Genomic DNA, 13,804 nt, shown 5'->3' with positions numbered 1-13,804 from the left:
TACAAGGGGTTCCCTTCTGATGTGGTTGGTAGTGATGCTCACTATCCTCTTAAGTTCTGCCCCCCACCCCAGCATCCCTTAGTTCCCCTTGTTTGGTGTCCATCCCTCTTGGCAGTTCTCTTTTGTCTACAGTGGGAGTTTAGGGTCTGGTTGTTTGTCTGTACAAAAACAAGATCACAAACTTACATAATGCTCTAAACTCTGCTTTTTATATCCCGAACACTGATTCCTAGTTGGTATTAGAAGTGGTAATGGGGGTCAGGAGAAAATGTTGCAACAGGTAAATCCCAAATTGTCTGTATGCTTTTTGAATATTTGTATTGTATTGTATCTTAATGCTCAGTAGTAACACCCAGTCCCGTGTGTAGTTTGTAATCAGGAGTAAATATTAAACTTGAAACCTAAAAGTATTGGTTAGATTTGATTAAGCTATAAATAACAACAACAGTGGCACAAACATATGGCAGTTTTCTTTTTCTTTCACGTTTAAGAAGCCTGATGGTAGCCCATCCCAGGTTGGCGTGGTGCTCTGGTATCAGGATCTAAGTCCCTTCTCTCTTTTTGTACCACTAAGTGAGGCTTCCATTTTTAAGGGTACTCCATATTCTTAGGGTGTTGTTGGAGCTCCAGCCATTACATCTTATTCCCTGCCAGGAGGAACAAAGATCATCATATGTCCTCCCTCCAGAGATACTTGTGGTTTTTGCATATTCCCTTTGTCCTTCTATCCCATGTTTGAACATAGGCACACGGCCATACTTAACTTCAAAAGAGACTGGAAAATATACTCAGCTAAAAATTGGAAGCTTTAATTGCTATGGAAATACAGGATAAAGGATGTTTGGGAGGAAGAACTGAGATTTATTCTCCCTAGTCTACAGGACAAAGCTGGGCCCGCATTGTATGGAGGTTACAAAAAAGATTCAGTATAAGAAAACATTCTAGCCGTTAGATCACATTTGTGTGGGATAACTCATTTAGGTTGGAGGTTCCCTGGCACAGAAACCTTCAAGAACAGGCTAGATGACCATCTATCTGGAATGTTCTAGAAAGAAAGGATCCATGGATCAGATAAAGGGCATTGGATTATATAGTAAAGATTCCTTTCAAATTTGAGATTTTATGAATTTAATATAATTTTGGGTCTTAATTACATTCTATATGAAAGAAACTTTGGAGGAAAATGGAAACTCACATACATCTTTGTATCCATTTGTCATCATGTTTGTCATGGCTTCACGCTGTGCATGTTGGTACTAGACATGAATCTGTCTCCTGTGCCTATTTCTGGTGTTTTCTATTGATATAGGCCCATTCGATTTATTTTCTTTTATGATACATAATTTTAAACAGACTCCGCAAAGGAATAAATATCCTTATCTCAACTCCTGGGCGACTGGTGGACCATATAAAATCCACAAAGAACATTCATTTTCGTCGGATACGGTGGCTCATTTTGGATGAAGCAGACAGGTGAGCCTCACCCAGAAGCATGAAAAGTAGCAGAAAAGAGCTGCTTCTGCTGGCTCATTGCAGTCTTTACTTTGCATGTGGAGTAAAATTCCCTCTCTTGAAACCACAGAATCTTGGATTTGGGTTTTGAAAAGGATATCACAGTGATACTCAACGCTATAAATGCTGAGTGCCAGAAACGACAGAACGTCTTGCTGTCGGCGACACTCACGGAAGGTGAGTTGAAAAGGAGTGCTCTTTGTTCTTAACCAGGAGGGAAGACGTAGACGTAACGGCTGTCATTTGTCCGCAGTGGTTCTCAGCGCTGGGGGCAGAAGCTGAGGAGGCAGGTGTCCCTAAAGCACTGCCTTTTCAGACTCCTGTCTTGCCTCCCTCTTCTAGTCACATCAGGCTCCCCCGTGCTCCCCAGGGTGTGGGAGGGAGGGCAGGGCAGATCCAGAGCCACCTCAGTTAGGAGAGTGCTTCTGGTGCTCGTGGCAGCGCGAGAGGAAGAGAAGAGGCTAACTCCCGTCCATCCAGAGGTTTCATGAGATTTTTTTGTGGATGTTATCAGCCTACCTTTCTCTTAAAGAGCATTGACCCTTAAACAGAGACCTAAGTTCATTTCTGTCTTTCCATCTTCATGAGATGGACATTCTGAGCTCTCTTTCATAGACGGGGCACTGAGGCTTGGCAGAGTCACTCTCTCAACACAACCCAGCTCGCGTGTTCTCAGGTCTGGTTTACACGTTTTACTGGCCCTTTGACAGTATGCACATAACCAGTTCTTAAAATGTATCCTAAGTAACATTAATTTTGAGAGATAATCCATGATTCTGTGCTCAGAAGTTTGGGGAATGCCACACGTTTCCTCCTGCTCTTAGAAATTCCTGGTGTGTGTCAACACAATAAAGGTTCTGAGAAGGCCTGTAAACCTATAAAACCCTATGACAGAATTCTGTGACACCCTTTTATCAGTAGATAGAACTGTAGAACCCTTGCGGGGTGGGGCGGGGTGGGGGAGACAGCTGTTAGTGTCCCTTTCAGTGGTCTTGCCCAGGTCAGAGTTGAGAAATGCTGGTGTGGAATCAGTGGGCCGCCTCAACCAGATCGAGCACAGGGCAGGCCCTTGCGGCCCTGGTGTTGCCCATAGGGAGCCTCTTCATCAGCCTGGACGTGTGGCGGGGGGGTGCGCGTACGAGACTAGCCTCATGGTGTGCGCCCCTCACCTGTTTTGCCTCTTTCACTTTCGCTCCAAGGTGTGACACGGCTAGCTGATATCAGCTTGCTCAATCCGCTCAGGATTTCTGTCCTGGATGGACACCGTGGCGAGTCGGACCCAAAGGGCAGAGCAGTTCCTGAGGCCTCCCCTCTCCCAGCTGGTGGTGAGCCGGACAGCTTTGCGATTCCGGAGAGTCTCGATCAGCATGTGACACTGGTTCCCAGCAAACTGAGGCTCGTCTCCCTGGCGGCCTTCATCCTACAGCAGTGCAAGGTGGGCCCGCACGCGAGGCCTGGCTCAGTCGAGGGAAGAAGGTCCTGTTTTCTTTGTGTCAGGTGTTGATAGCAGCGAACTGAGGGACCCTCACTTGCACACACGCACAAAAGTTTTCCGACTAAACCGTGTTCGCGAACGCAGACCTTACCAGTCAGTGGTTTCAGGGTTGTGGTAAAGAACCAGAGGTCAGGGATAGCTGCCACATTTGACATGAAATCTGCCCTAATCCTCTTCTGGGCCTGAGAACCAGGAGCATCACAGGTAGCAGAAACATCTGAATGTGAGCAGACAGAGGGGCCCAGGCTCATGGTTTTGAAAGAATCCCAGTATTTCTGTGTTTACGAGATCGCGTGCTAACTTTCCGTGATATGTGGGAGAGTAGTGGGTGCGAGGGCTGGAGGGTGAACCTCACGTCTGCTGCGCGCGGTGAGCGCTGGATGTGTGCAGAGAAGAGGAGTGCACAGCCCCAGCCTATGGCGTGTTTGTCTGTCTCAGGTTTGGGAAGCCCGGTCACAGTTACAGCTCTACCATTTTCCTCTCATCTCCTCTTTGTAGCATGTTGTATCAAGGTTATTTTTGTAAAATCATTCAAAGCTGTCTGTCCCCGTTTCCAGATGGGGCTGGCAGGACTGTGTATTTTAGAGAAATACTCATTTTAGTGTCACCTGATCATAAAAACGTGGTGGTTCTTTCCCCCTTTGTACCAATGTAGTTTGAAAAAGACCAGAAGATGATCGTCTTTTTCTCGAGTTGTGAGCTGGTGGAGTTCCACTACCACCTCTTCCTACAGACCCTGCAGAGCCGCTCCGGGGCCCCAGCGTCAGGGCAGCTGCCATCTGCCTCCACGCCATTAAAATTCCTGCGGCTGCACGGCAACATGGAGCAGGAGGTGAGCACCGCGCCGTCCCCAGGAGTGGAGGCAGGCGCGAGTCCTCCGGGGTCAGCGCGGCCTTCCCTCTCGGACCCCACTGGGCTGGGTGGGGACGCGCCCCAGGTGGGCGACCTGCCGGCACTGGAAGCAGACCCCACGGCTGCGTCGGTGGCGTGGGCAAGGGCGTCTATTGTTTCTGTGCGCTCTTGCTCTGGGAGCTGCCCTCTTCCACCTGAGAGAGCTCACAGGCCCGTCTTGGCCCGAGTCTGCCTCAACCAGCTGTTAAGGCAACAGAGTACCACTAAGTAGCTGGCACCAGGGAAGGGTTTTGCCTTTTTAGTACCCAGTGTGTAATTAGGGCTTGATGTCTTCAAATTAAGAGCATTAATGGAGCTAAATTGTGGATCCCATATGGTACTGCTGAGCGCGACTGCTGTCATTGTCAACAAGATACAGCGCTTTCACTCTTAACACCTTGGTTGGGAGAGGGGCTTCAGGGTCTCAGCTCTCTCTCGGTTCTGAGTTATACTGTTGTTCTGGAAGAAGAGAAGAGCGTCTCCCTGATTTTAGATTCTGAGCCGCATGGCCCTCATTCCGTTGAGGGGGTCGGTGGAGAGCAGACTGAGGGGAGCGCGCTGGCGTGGAAGGAGGACGAGCGGGCCCTGCAAGGGGGAGCCATGTTGCCCTAGAAGGAGGTGACCATGCGTGCAAGACGGTTAGGGAGAGACGACCAGGAATCGGAGCAAGACTTGAAATACACAACATCTTTAAAGCTGAAGGAGACATTAAAGTCATCAAGTCCAGCCCCCTTCTTGTGCCCGCTTTTGTCGTTTTAATAATTAAGAATGTGGAGCCTCAGAAAAGGGAGCTTGCTCAAGGTCACTCAAGGACATAGCTTCTTATTTACCACAAGATTGGATAGAATTTCCTGAGTAGTCCAGCCTTTGTGCTTGGTTTTCAACTTCAAGGTCCCTGATTCAGTTGAGTTTGTAGATTTCATAATTTAATGCCATTTACAGCGTTTGTTCCTCACCTCTCGGTCTTTTTCACCTGAGGCCTTCTGCAGGGCGGGCAGGAGGGTGACGAGGGAGCTGGACACGGGCCCGGGAGGATCTAGGAATTTGAAGAGGCCATGTAAAAGCTTTGTAGTGAAATTATTTCAAACCGTTTGCCTCACGTTTGAAGGGCAGTGGTCCAGCAGGGCGCTCACGGCTCTATGCTCTGGTCCTGCCTCTGCCTTTACCGGCTGTGTGACCTCCGGAGAGCGTGTCACCTTCCCGTGCCCCAGTTAGCCCGTCTCTCAAAGGGAGGGGATACTAGTACGTACTTCACAGGTCTGTGTGGTGAGGCCCTGAGTGAACGCAGAGTACGTGCTCAGCGTAGGACCTGGTTCGTGCGTGCTCTGTGGATGAAGGTGCCGTTGCTACTGTTGTTCTCGCTCTTTCCCGAACAGTCGGTCTGCCACTTACGTTGTGCTGTTTGTTAAGTGTTTCGCCTTCATGGCCTTCTCATGAGATGGGTAGAAGATGGGAGGCAGTGCCTCTAGATACCGCTCTACTGGTGTTCTCGTCCCACGATAAGCTAAAACCAGCCCAGTCCCATCTGCCTGGCCGCTGCTCCGTGTGACCTTAGCATGGTCTCCCTGGTGGTTGACGTGGCCCTGACCACGTTTGTGAGTGTTAGGGAGCAGTTGCCGTTTGAAGAAGTTGCTGCCTGATCGCTGTGAGGAATGCTCCGGGTTTGGCAGTTTTTTCCTTACCCCAAATCTGAATACGTTGCGTCCAGTCCACAGGACATCTCACGGGCTTTTATGAACTTTCCTGATTTTTTTTCTAATTTTCACTCTACAATGTATCCATTAAACATGACCCTTCTAAAGACCGTGAAGCACTCTGGGCAAGTGCAGCTGTCCTCCTCGGGGCCTGGCCACCGGCTCTGGCACACAGCTCCCTGGGTGCAGGTGCCAGTCCGATCCTCTGCTGGGTGCACGTCCCTTGGGCAAGAAGTGACTTCACCTTTCTGTGCCTCAGTTCCTCCACCTGGAAACGGGGGTGGTGATAGTACTGCTCATGGGGTTTTGTGCGGATGAGGCGGAGTTCAGGCCCACAGAGCATAGGCCGTGCGTGCTGGTTGTCATTACCCACCATGCCCAGTGAGCTGTGCCTGGGGCTTCCAGTCACGTGACCAAGGAGATGCATGGGAAGGACCAGAACGAGGTACACCCTAGTGGCGTGATGGCTGTGCCCGAGCAGAAGGAGAGACGTCACTTTTTCCTTTTTTCCACATTTTTCGTGGTTTGGTGGTATTCCTTTTTCTATTGCTGACAGACAGACACGGCCAAGTCTGAGCTGCTCACTGTGCGGTGACTTGGGCCACGTTGAGCGTGCCCTTGGCGGGCCTTTCGAGTGGACACACCCTGTGGTACAGCAAGACTGCCTTTAGGGTTTTACCCCAAGGGAGTGATGAAACACGTGTACAACAGATTATCTGTGAAGGTGTTGATTCCAGCATTGGGCGTAATAGCAAACAATCGGAGACAACCACCCATCACGTGCCCATCACGGAGCATCGACTGAGCTGAACGCAGATTTGTTGGCATGAAAGGACCTTCATATCCTGTTGGTACACGAGCATGTTAGTAGTAGAAGTAGAGTACTGCCATTCCTTAAGCCACATCTTGGGTCACGTGCCCAGAAGGGGTTGCCTGCGATGGGGTTTGTTTGCTTTGAGTGGTGGGATGATTTGGTTTTCTTCCTCTGACTTAAAATATATAACTTTCTCCAGTTGAAATATATGGTTTTATAATTTTTAAGTTTTCTTTAAAATTCATTTTTAAAAAATTGCTCTGCAGGAAAGGTGGTTGTTCTTCATGCCTCTGGACTACGTGGCATGAAGAAAAACGTGTTTAGAATAACTTCTGAGTTGAGAACCGGGAGTAACAGTAACTTGTGGCCTTGGGCCTTGCCTGCTCCTGATATCGGCTGTCCCTGAAGGGTGTACCGCACCCCCCCCCACCCCCAGCCTTGTCTCACTGAGATGTGCTGCCCCCAGCGCTCCATGACTTTGTTACAGTTGGAGAAGTCTAGTCCCGGAAGGACAGGTCTGACGGGAAGATGGGAAGGATGTACTTCTTCCTCTTTCTTGGTAAAGCCTCTCAGTGCCTAGAAGTAGTTCTAGCAGTAGGAACCAGGGGAGTTATGAGAATCTAAGCCTACTTGCTGGGACTGACCTCGGAGTCATAAGGCAGTGTTTTTCCTTGTTTTTGTAGGAAAGAACAGCAGTGTTTCAAGAATTCTCACATTCCAAGACAGGCGTCCTTCTCTGTACGGTATGTACCCCTCTGCACTCCACGGGGAGGCCAGGACCCCCTGCCTTTCCTCTTGCCAGGTTGCCTCGCGGCCAGCCCCACAGGGATCCGGGCTAGCAGGGGCTTCTGGGTGTGGCGGGTCGCCTTGCACTTCTGGTGTGTCACCTGACTGTGCCACCATGCAGAAGTCATGCCGATTTGCTCACTAATAGTGGCAGCTGTTGGTCTGAAAATGTGTGAATCTGGGCGATTTCTATCCACCAAAAACGTGTAAATTACAGCTATCGGGAGTAATTAGAGCTGAGAAAGTCTCTTCTCAACAGAACCACTCTCCTTGCCTCTGCTCGCCTTTTTTAAAAGGAAAATAGATGTGCTTGGACAGATTTTCTTTGCTGCTGTCTAAAACTATTATTTGTATTATTTGCCCTGCAGTTTTTGGGGCCAGGTCACTCAGCCTCAGTCCTGGTGGGCTCACGTGGCCGCCGCCTGCAGCGCAGAGCTGGCCTCTTGGATGGCCTCTCGCGTGCTCTTTTGAGATTGAAAACTCACACTTTCGGTGCCCCCTTCTCTGGGGATTCACTTCACCATGGTTGTCGCCAGCTCCCAAGATTAAAGTATCTTCCCTCCTGGTGCCATCTTGGATGGTATAACTTAACCCCCACCTGGGTATCTGAGAAATCCCTGTCCACGCAGTCCTGAAGTTGCACTGAAACCGGGTCATCCAGTGGGCGAGTGCCGGGCAGAACAGACTGTTGGCTGTTGTCTAGGCCTCACTTTTTCATGCAGTTACTTTTTTTTTTTTTTTTAAGATTTTGTTTGTTTATTTGACAGAGAGAGAGAGAGAGAGAGCACAAGCAGGGGGAGTGACAGCAGAGGCAGAGGGGGGAAGCAGGCTCCCTGCAAAGCAGGGGGAGCCCGATGCAGGACTCGATCCCAGGACTCTGGGATCATGACCGGAGCCAAAGGCAGATGCTTAACTGACTGAGCCACCCAGGTGCCCATGCAGTTACATTTTAAGGAACCCCTGGTCTGCATTCAGTTTTCAAGGTAACAGGCATTGTCCTCTTCCCAGACGCAGGGTTTATGAGTGAGTACGGCTTTGTTTCTTCTGCACGAGGTGGCTGTCCAGTCACCCATTTATCACAGGGTGCCAGTTCTCACACGAGTGTGGCAAACCGTGGCTCTGTGACTCAGTTGTGCAGATCTGGGAATGGTCACTACTGGAACGCCTGCCTCCTGAGGAAGACCAAGTCTGACCAGGGGCCCTACCCTTTGTGAAGCCCATCCGCAAATCAGATGCTTGTGTTTGCGCTCAACCACCTGTAAAGGCCGGGTCTACAGTGAAGATGAGTCCAGATGATCTGTTTGACAAAGAAATTTGTCAACAGTCCTGATCGTGTCCAATAATACTTGCTGGATCCTGACCCCTTCCTGTCTCCTTGGTCTCCACTTTCCCCCCTTGTTCCCTGCCCTCAGCCAGACAGGCTCCTCCTCCTGCTCCCTGAATGCAGCATCCCTCCTTTTTCTGGCCTTGGGGGCCTCGTACGTGCATTCCCTCTGCCTGGGAAGCCCGCCCTGACTTGGACTAGCCCCTCCTTCGGCCTCCGCTTCAATTTCAGTTTTTCCGGAAAGTTAACTCCGGGAACCCCAGTTTTTTCCCATTAGGCACTCCCACTGCACCCTGCACTTCTTTATGGCACTCATCACACCTGGTTTTAGGTGTCCTCCCCCCACGATCATGAGCCCCTAGAGATGGACTGTGTCTTGTCTGCAGTCCCCTGTCAGTGTCTGGCACGGAGCAGGTGTGCATACACACTCAGTATTTGTGGACCGAACGGGTGGATAGTTGGGGCTCAAGAAACGCAGTGTTGAAAACCACCACTATCTGCCTGCCTTTTTCTGAAGACTGAGAGAGGCTAAAGTTACGCTTGCTAGTGGGAATAAATCGTCTTTTTCATACACATGATGTACCTGAGGGGTGAATGTTACAGGTTGTCCATATCGAAAGGTAGGAACCTTTGTGTGGGAGTTTAAGACAGGAACAGAATGTTTTATCTTTGACCTTTAAGATGTTGGGTTTGTCCCTGGTGGAATATTTTTAAGTCTCCTGGTGTTTTTTACAGACATGGGTCAGCTCTGGGTCTCAAAGAGGACTCCAGGGATTTGAAGTTCAGTGTTTTGGTTGGTTTTGGTTTTGGTCTTTTTAGTAGGTTTACATGGAAGTAAAGGTCATTCTTTTTTAAAGATAATTCTCAATGGGGTCAGAAGCCTATGACGACTTTCCTTGTTTCGTCTGGCTGATACCTACAGACAAAGTAAGGTCATCCAGGCAAAGAGCGCCCCTGACTTGGCAGAGAACAGCACCCCCACTCCTCTGCCCCCTGCCAGTCCCGAGTGCCGCACAGAAAGCCGACTCTCACTCTCTGATTTCACTATAGGTTCTTGGTGTGTGTTTGTTTGCTTGTTGAGGAACCTTCCAGTATGCTGGCCTGCCAGCCCAGCCTCACCTCTTCTTCATCGTGTGGTGAAGATTACTAGGGAAGGGCCATGGGGTGGAGGGACTCACTTCCGGCCATCTCTAAGCCTGGCTTCGAGCACATGGTCCCTGGTGATGAGGAGCTCTTCATTCACCCTCTCCGAATTCCTGCTAGCTCTGCCATTTTCATTTGCTTCAGCCTGAAGCTTCTGGTGCCCAAGAGCTGTAGGCACAGGAGACCCGCTGCAGTAGATCATGGCTAGGTTGGGGAGATGCTGTCACTCTGTGTCCTTTTAAGCAGCCTGTTGCTTGCCAGGCCCTCTGCATGCTCTCCAGGAGCCTCCGTAGTGTTAATGAGGAACGGGGGCCATGTCAGGACAAGGCAGATGGAGAACCGGCTTCTTTCGGTAAAGAGGAATCCTGTTGTTAATTGTGGCAGGGGGATTTTCCCTCCTCTTTATACCATACCTTTTGCCATTTTGATTTCTCATCCCAAGATCTTTTAATGAGCTCAGGAGACTGAACGTCTGTGTGAGAAGTTGGGAACTGTGGCAGAACCAGTCAGAAACTCCCAGTGCTGCTAGTTACTGGGAAAATCCCTCCCCCGATCCATTTTCCTCCCTGCCGACATTTCTGCTATTAGGAGCAGTTAAGGATGTGTGCGTGTGTGTGTGTGTGTTTGTGTTTGTGTGTTTTTTTCTTTCATCTTAATTATGAACATCTTAAAGCAAGGACCTTTCTAATTTTATGCAGCCGTTCAGGACCTGGTACCTGACTGTGTGTACTGTGGGTTCTCAGTAACTGTGTGAGGCCATGCCGGTGTGAAGCGTAGGCCAAAGTGAGAGGCCAGGCCAGGCAGGAGAGACCAGTTTGGAAAGAGCGGTCCTTACTAAACATTCGAAATGTAAGTTTGTGTGCTCCGGAGAAGTAGATCGAAGAAGCAGCCAAGTCAAGAAGGGAGTAGGGATTAGCAGGAAGGAGCCGTTTGAAAGTTCAAAACCCACTTTCCTAAATGGAATAAAGAAATCAAAGGAATCAGGAGATATTGGGTTACCTACAAAATACTTCCATCTGCTTCTGGTGAAGAACTCACCCTCAGCCAAAGGACGGGAAAGTTGGGTTTCAACACCACTGTTACGTGGATGAGTTGGTAGAGGGAAGTACCACGGAGTGACTGGAAAATGATATTCCTGAGCCGTCTGCGGTCGTAAGGCCGACACTGGGCTTTCTCTTGTACACGTGGCGCTCCCTGCTCGTCCCCGGATAAACGGAGCGCGGTAACCTTTCTCCCGGCACGCAGGGCACTCCCACTCCCCTTGGTCTGCTGGCCGGTTCTCCGTTGGACTGCATCTCGGTTGGCCTTCCAGCATGGGCTTTCTTTCAGAAGAGACACCTGAATCACCTGTGCTGCTGCTTTTCTCCACCTTCTCAGTTGTTTTTTTGTCTTGAGGCACGCTGTTATGTCTGTGCAGTTCTTAATTTCCCTCCTCCTGGGGAATTTCCACTGTGCCAGGAGGCTGGGAGACAAAGGAGGCCAGGAGGTGAGACCGTGAGAGTCACGGGAACGTCATTTCACCACTGACAATAAATGTAGACTTTGTTGGTTTTCTCTGGGGCGTGCTTTTGAGGTAAAGTTTCTCTTTTCCACTTTATTTCATTTGTGTTAATGGCAAGATCATTTGGAGATGGTCGGCTGTTTACTCAGTTACGCTAACTCATGTTGCCAGTTTTTTGGCGGCTCCAGCCAAGATCTCTCGCCTCTGACAGCTTCTGCACTCTCTCCTTCCTCCTCTGATTACGCAGCCCAATCTGTCACCCGGACAACGGGGGCCTGTACCCTGCTGATGGCTTTCCACACACGGCAATAATGACTTTTGGCAGGCCGGGGAGGCGGCAGAGGCGAATTTGCTGCGTCCCTTGCTCAGAGAGCCGGCAGGCCCCCTCTCCCTGTTAGTAAAAGCACTTTGCGAGGTTCTTGGGTAAATAAATGAGTCATTTTAATCCAACTGACAGGCTGGCACCTGAGCAAGCTGCCTTCCATCTGTACTCCTTGGTCTCATGGAGGCAGCCAATTGTCAAGCCCTGGGCCTTCAAGGCCTCACCGTTGAGTGTCTTTCAGAACTGACTTTAGCAATTCTTTTGCCCTAATTAGCTCAAAGGAATACAGTTGGGCTGGGTCTAAGTTCTAAGAGGGCAGAGAACCGAAGCCTTTGCTGAGACCTGGGCAGGTCAGTTTCCTGTCGATCCCATGCTGCTGCCTGGTGGTGTTCTGGAGGATGGAGCAGACCCCGGCTTCTCTGCAGTCCTCTGCCCCGGTTGGGTGGTGGGTGTGAGGAGAATCACACCACTGCCTAATCGCCACCGTGCTGATTCCTACTTCGTCATGGAAGGAAATCCTTGGATTTGTAATTCTCAGTGCACTTCCACATGCATAGTCTTGTTTGGTCTTCACAGCAACCTCATGAGATAAATAGGGTGAATCTTATAGCCATTGTAGAGGTGGGTAAACTGAGGGTCAGGGAGGTGCGTTGACTTGCCCGGATGGTATGGCTGTAGAGGGATAGTGGAGTCCAGTTCTCTCTGTTCCTAGACCCTGAAGGTTATCCCTTTGTCTCATTGTCTGTGGTAGCCTAGGCTGAGAATAGGAAGGAGGACTTGCAGAAATGGCCGGGTGAAGCCTGAGCAGGGGTGGCTGTCAGTGAGGGTCCCCCACCCCAAACCAAGAAGTGGTGGGAGATGGGAAGATGGTGTCTCAGCCAGTCCCCCGGACCCAGATCACCCAAGCGGAAAATAGAACCGCGAACTGTCCCATGAAGGCTACTGGCATTCTTCCTTACTGTGGCTGAAAGTGTGCTCAGTGAGTTCCACGAACGTCATATGCTATTTTAGAGTTTCATTTGTGTTTCTTGGTTGAATTTACTAAACCGATGAGCATTAAATTTTTTACAAAGCCTGTCTGTAAAGCTCAGACAGCCCATTGTCTACATGCATCTCCCACTGCAGAGCGCTTAAATAAAATAAATCACTTCTTAACAAGAGCTTAGCAGATTTAAGAACCCGTCAGTTTTTCTAAAGACATCAACTGTGGTTAGTGTAGAAAGCAGTGCCTGCTCCCCTTTAAGACAGAGAACTCTCTAAATTGTGTTCTCAAAGGCATCAGCTCTGGAACATCAACCTTCAGTTTTCCGGGCAATGGGAGCTGTCTGAAAACACTTCGTGGGTGGTTGACACACTTAGTACATTAAACTCCCACTTAACACTTAATAAATGCAGCCTAGCCACCATTCAGAGGAAACCCGCCAGCTCAGGTGTAGTCGGAGCGAAGGCAGACAAATCCCAGCCTGCCCTCAGTGGCCCCTCCCAGTGGGTTAGATGCTGGCGGGCCAGTGTCCTCCTCGGCTCCCACCCCTGACTCTGGGCAACACGGGGCGCGGGCGTCTCAGCGTGCTTCCTGCAGAGACTTTGCGCAGGGTTATTGTTCTCCCGGAAAGCTCTCTGCATGCAGAGTAAGGGGAGAGAAAGGCGAGCTGTGCTTTACGGGAAAACACCAACTATTAAATGGAAGAAGGGAATGACAGACTTCGGAAGCCATCCGCTTGCTGCCACCAAGGCAACCGTTGGTGCAGACGGGCAGCGTCAGGCGACGCTAGGGCCTCTGGGCAAAAGGTTTTGGGAAACAGTCTCAAAGTTTCACTTCCCAGTTTACTGATTAGTTACGAAGGAGAAGGGTCCCTTCACCTGGATGCCACTTCCTCGGGGGATCTTGCACAGCTCCCCACAGTGCGGGCCAGGCTGCCCTCGGGCTCTCCTGGCATCAGGTACTGGGAAGCACACCCACCGGAAAGCTCCCCCGGAATCTTACCACGAGGACACAGTTAGACAAACACAAGATTCCGGGACGTCCTTCAAGACGCCTGGACTCCTTCACAATTGAGTTGTCAAAAAACTAAATAAATATTAAGGGCAGGGATATCATTCTAGATTATGGAAGTCTAGAGGGATATAATAAAAACATTGCATGATGGGCGCCTGGGTGGCTCAGTTGGTTAAGTGACTGCCTTTGGCTCAGGTCATGATCCTGGAGTCCCAGGATCGAGTCCCGCATCGGGCTCCCTGCTTGGCAGGGAGTCTGCTTCGCCCTCTGACCCTCCCCCATCTCATGTGCTCTCTCTCTCTCATTCTCTCTCTCTCAAATAAATG

At 50.1% G+C, this 13,804-nt stretch overlaps 1 protein-coding gene across 1 annotated transcript in view; it reads left to right on the top strand.

The window, feature by feature from the left end:
- The window catches only part of DDX31 (DEAD-box helicase 31), a 67,583-nt gene that overhangs the window by 16,534 nt on the left and 37,245 nt on the right, over window positions 1–13,804 (top strand). The window contains exons 10-14 of the mRNA XM_021691554.2: window positions 1,354–1,473; window positions 1,583–1,689; window positions 2,712–2,947; window positions 3,663–3,839; window positions 7,090–7,149. Coding sequence (XP_021547229.2) covers window positions 1,354–1,473; window positions 1,583–1,689; window positions 2,712–2,947; window positions 3,663–3,839; window positions 7,090–7,149 — 700 coding nt within the window. The remainder of the gene's footprint in view (window positions 1–1,353; window positions 1,474–1,582; window positions 1,690–2,711; window positions 2,948–3,662; window positions 3,840–7,089; window positions 7,150–13,804) is intronic.

Source organism: Neomonachus schauinslandi, chromosome 13 (assembly GCF_002201575.2).
Source record: "Neomonachus schauinslandi chromosome 13, ASM220157v2, whole genome shotgun sequence".
Lineage (NCBI taxonomy): Eukaryota > Metazoa > Chordata > Mammalia > Carnivora > Phocidae > Neomonachus > Neomonachus schauinslandi.
The sequence above is the reverse complement of the archived record's forward strand: the minus strand, read 5'-3'. Positions and strand labels throughout refer to the sequence as shown.